We start from the raw sequence: 2,618 nt of genomic DNA, 5'->3' as shown, positions 1-2,618 counted from the left end.
CTGCCTTTATGCTTTTGACACATTTGAAGGCTGATAACATTTCCCCTCTCATTTTAAAATTTTGTAGTTTAGAGTCCTCTCCATTAGTCATACTGATAATGAAGGCCAAAATTCATAGTCTCACTTCCTCAACAGAAGCTTCTGAAAATTTTCTCTGATAAAGACCAATTGAGGAAGGATCAAAAGAAAAGCCAAAGTGCCTCTCAGAACCATTATTTTCATCAACGGTCAGAAAGAAGCAAAACAGAAGGCCAGGGCAATCGGAACTACTTGACAATAGGCTAAAGTGAAAAATCTCAACTTGTCAGCTGAAGGAATTTTTGAAAGGTTGTTATTCTTTTGCAGTCAAGCATTTCATCTGTCTCTTACCCCAAGCCAGAACTTTTTCTGATTTTCTTTATAATTTGTTTTATCACATTTTTGCCTCACTTACACAGATAAAAATGTAGAAGTCTTAAACCTCAAACATTCAGGTAAAGTATTCTTGACAGTAGCAACCTTCACAGCTTCTCTACATATTGATAGACATCAAAAGCAAAGATATTTCAGGAATGTAGCCAGACAGCAAAGATAAAACTCCTTCCTTGGAACAGGCATGAATTTTACCTTCGTTATCCTGAACAGTGAAGTTAGGGTTAACGGCAGCTAAACTGAAGAAAAATTTTTGTCCACCAAGAGGGTCATCTTTGTCTACTGCACTTATGGTTTGAATAAGCTGCAGGAAAAAAAGCAAGCAAACAAACAACAAAAAAACCCAAATACACCTGGGTTTTTGATACAGCTGTCTGATCAAAGAAGATGAAAAGCATTAAATTAACTTAGCATTCAAACATATTGACTTAATATTTAATTGGTAAAATATAAAAACTAAGCAAATGTTCAACAAGTATCTTATATAGTTTTTTTCAACAAGGACATCTGTATTTTTCATGTGGTAGTACATGTGCACCTATATTTTTATAGCTACAGAGTGGACAAAACTTGCCAAAAATAGTTTCAGCTGTAGCCAGTAGTTTTTATGCTTCATTGTTGATTCATCATTTTAAATTCTCATCAACACCTAAGACAGTAATTCACATTACTTTTTCTATTTTTGTGATAGAAATGGTATTTTATCAAAGCAGTATTTTTGATAGGGAAGTTAACATTTCAAATTAAATTTCAACATTAAAGCATCTTTTCTTAAACATGATTTTTCTATTTATTAATATAGCAGAACACACCAACATGATTCCAGAGATGAAAAATGCCAGTTAGATTTTACATCTATTTCAGCTCTTGTAAAACATTGTAGCACACCCTAGAGATGCACCACCTTGGACTGGGATGAGAATCTGGTGTCACAATTCTCAGAGAAAGCTGCACCAGGTCAGTCCCATACTCAGACTCAGAGCTTTGTGCAATGCCTACAAAAGATTTTGGGTGTTTTTGGGGAAAGTAATGGCAAGCCCTTTGTCAGCACTTATTTGTCTGTCAGGTAAGGGAATATGTGGCTTTTTCACTGAAATTTCTATACCTAACAGTGGCAAAATATTGTTTCCCAAGCAAAATGCATTTTTTAACTTTATTGCTTAATTTCACACTGGGGCTTTTTTTATACCATAACATATAAACTAAATTTAGGGCTGGATTTTTGTGCATGCATGCTTGAATTTTCCATTATGTTCTTAAGTTTAACTTCCAAAAATAGATTAATCTTTAGTCTAGATCATTTTTATTCTTCATTTCTTATCCATCATTTTAAATTGCACTGCTTTTTCAACCATGGAATCACATCTAATTTTTACCCCTGCTCCTTCCCTATGTACTTGTTAAACCCTGTTTGTTTTTCCTCTTCCAGTTTTTCCAAATGCAGCCATTTCTCTTCATATCACAGCTTTTGTCAGGTCTGATCATCTTTAACATCAACAGCTGCAATGCACTCCTCTTTGCCTTAACAAATGCATGACCAACTCCCAACTTCTTTCTTGTCCATCCAGAAAATAGCAGTAAATTTCTTGATCAGGCAAGGATGGGATTTTTTTTAATATTGCAGCTTCCTTGCTTTTTCAACAAGAGTTTTGTCTTTCTCTTCTTTCTTACACAATCCTCCAGTAAGTTTCTAAATGAACAAAACTGATAATGCAAGCATAGAATATTATTTGTTTTTAAAGAATGAGTATTTTAATTATTTAGTGAGCAATTAGCATATGAGTTTTGATAGCTATTTACAAAATGAAGTCAGAAAAACACTAGCTTATTGTTGGGGTTTTAGTTTAGTCTTAGGTTTTTTTTTCCTGTTAAAGGAATTTTCTCCCATATGCATGTTGCTAGGAGACAAATAGCTGTACTTAAGAAAGACAAAAAGGGGAGTGGGGCGGGCCTGGCTACTCTTTTGTCTACACCTGGGTGTGGGGTCAGTTCGCTCGGAGCGTCCGGAGAGAGAAGCTGCAGAGAAAGGAGCTGCTGCTTCTTTCTTTTTGGCCGTTCTTTCTTCCTGCTGGAAACAACGCCGGGACCCCAAAAGCCGCTTTCCCTGCCCTGCTGGAGACCGAGCTGTGGCTGCCCTGCTCCGCTGCTGCTTCGAGCTTTCGCTACGCTGTAGCCCTGCTCGCCCTGCCTGCCTGGGCCTCCGTGGG

General features: G+C 36.8%; 1 protein-coding gene across 3 annotated transcripts in view; it reads right to left on the bottom strand.

Annotated features, from left to right (window-relative positions):
- The window catches only part of CDH10 (cadherin 10), a 100,820-nt gene that overhangs the window by 4,505 nt on the left and 93,697 nt on the right, over nucleotides 1-2,618 (bottom strand). For all 3 annotated transcript variants that reach the window (XM_017738750.1, XM_008637181.2, XM_017738752.1), the window contains exon 10: nucleotides 607-715. In XM_017738750.1, the coding sequence (XP_017594239.1) occupies nucleotides 607-715 (109 nt within the window). The remainder of the gene's footprint in view (nucleotides 1-606; nucleotides 716-2,618) is intronic.

Source organism: Corvus brachyrhynchos, unplaced genomic scaffold, assembly GCF_000691975.1.
Source record: "Corvus brachyrhynchos isolate BGI_N302 unplaced genomic scaffold, ASM69197v1 scaffold23, whole genome shotgun sequence".
NCBI classification, from domain to species: domain Eukaryota; kingdom Metazoa; phylum Chordata; class Aves; order Passeriformes; family Corvidae; genus Corvus; species Corvus brachyrhynchos.
The sequence above is the reverse complement of the archived record's forward strand: the minus strand, read 5'-3'. Positions and strand labels throughout refer to the sequence as shown.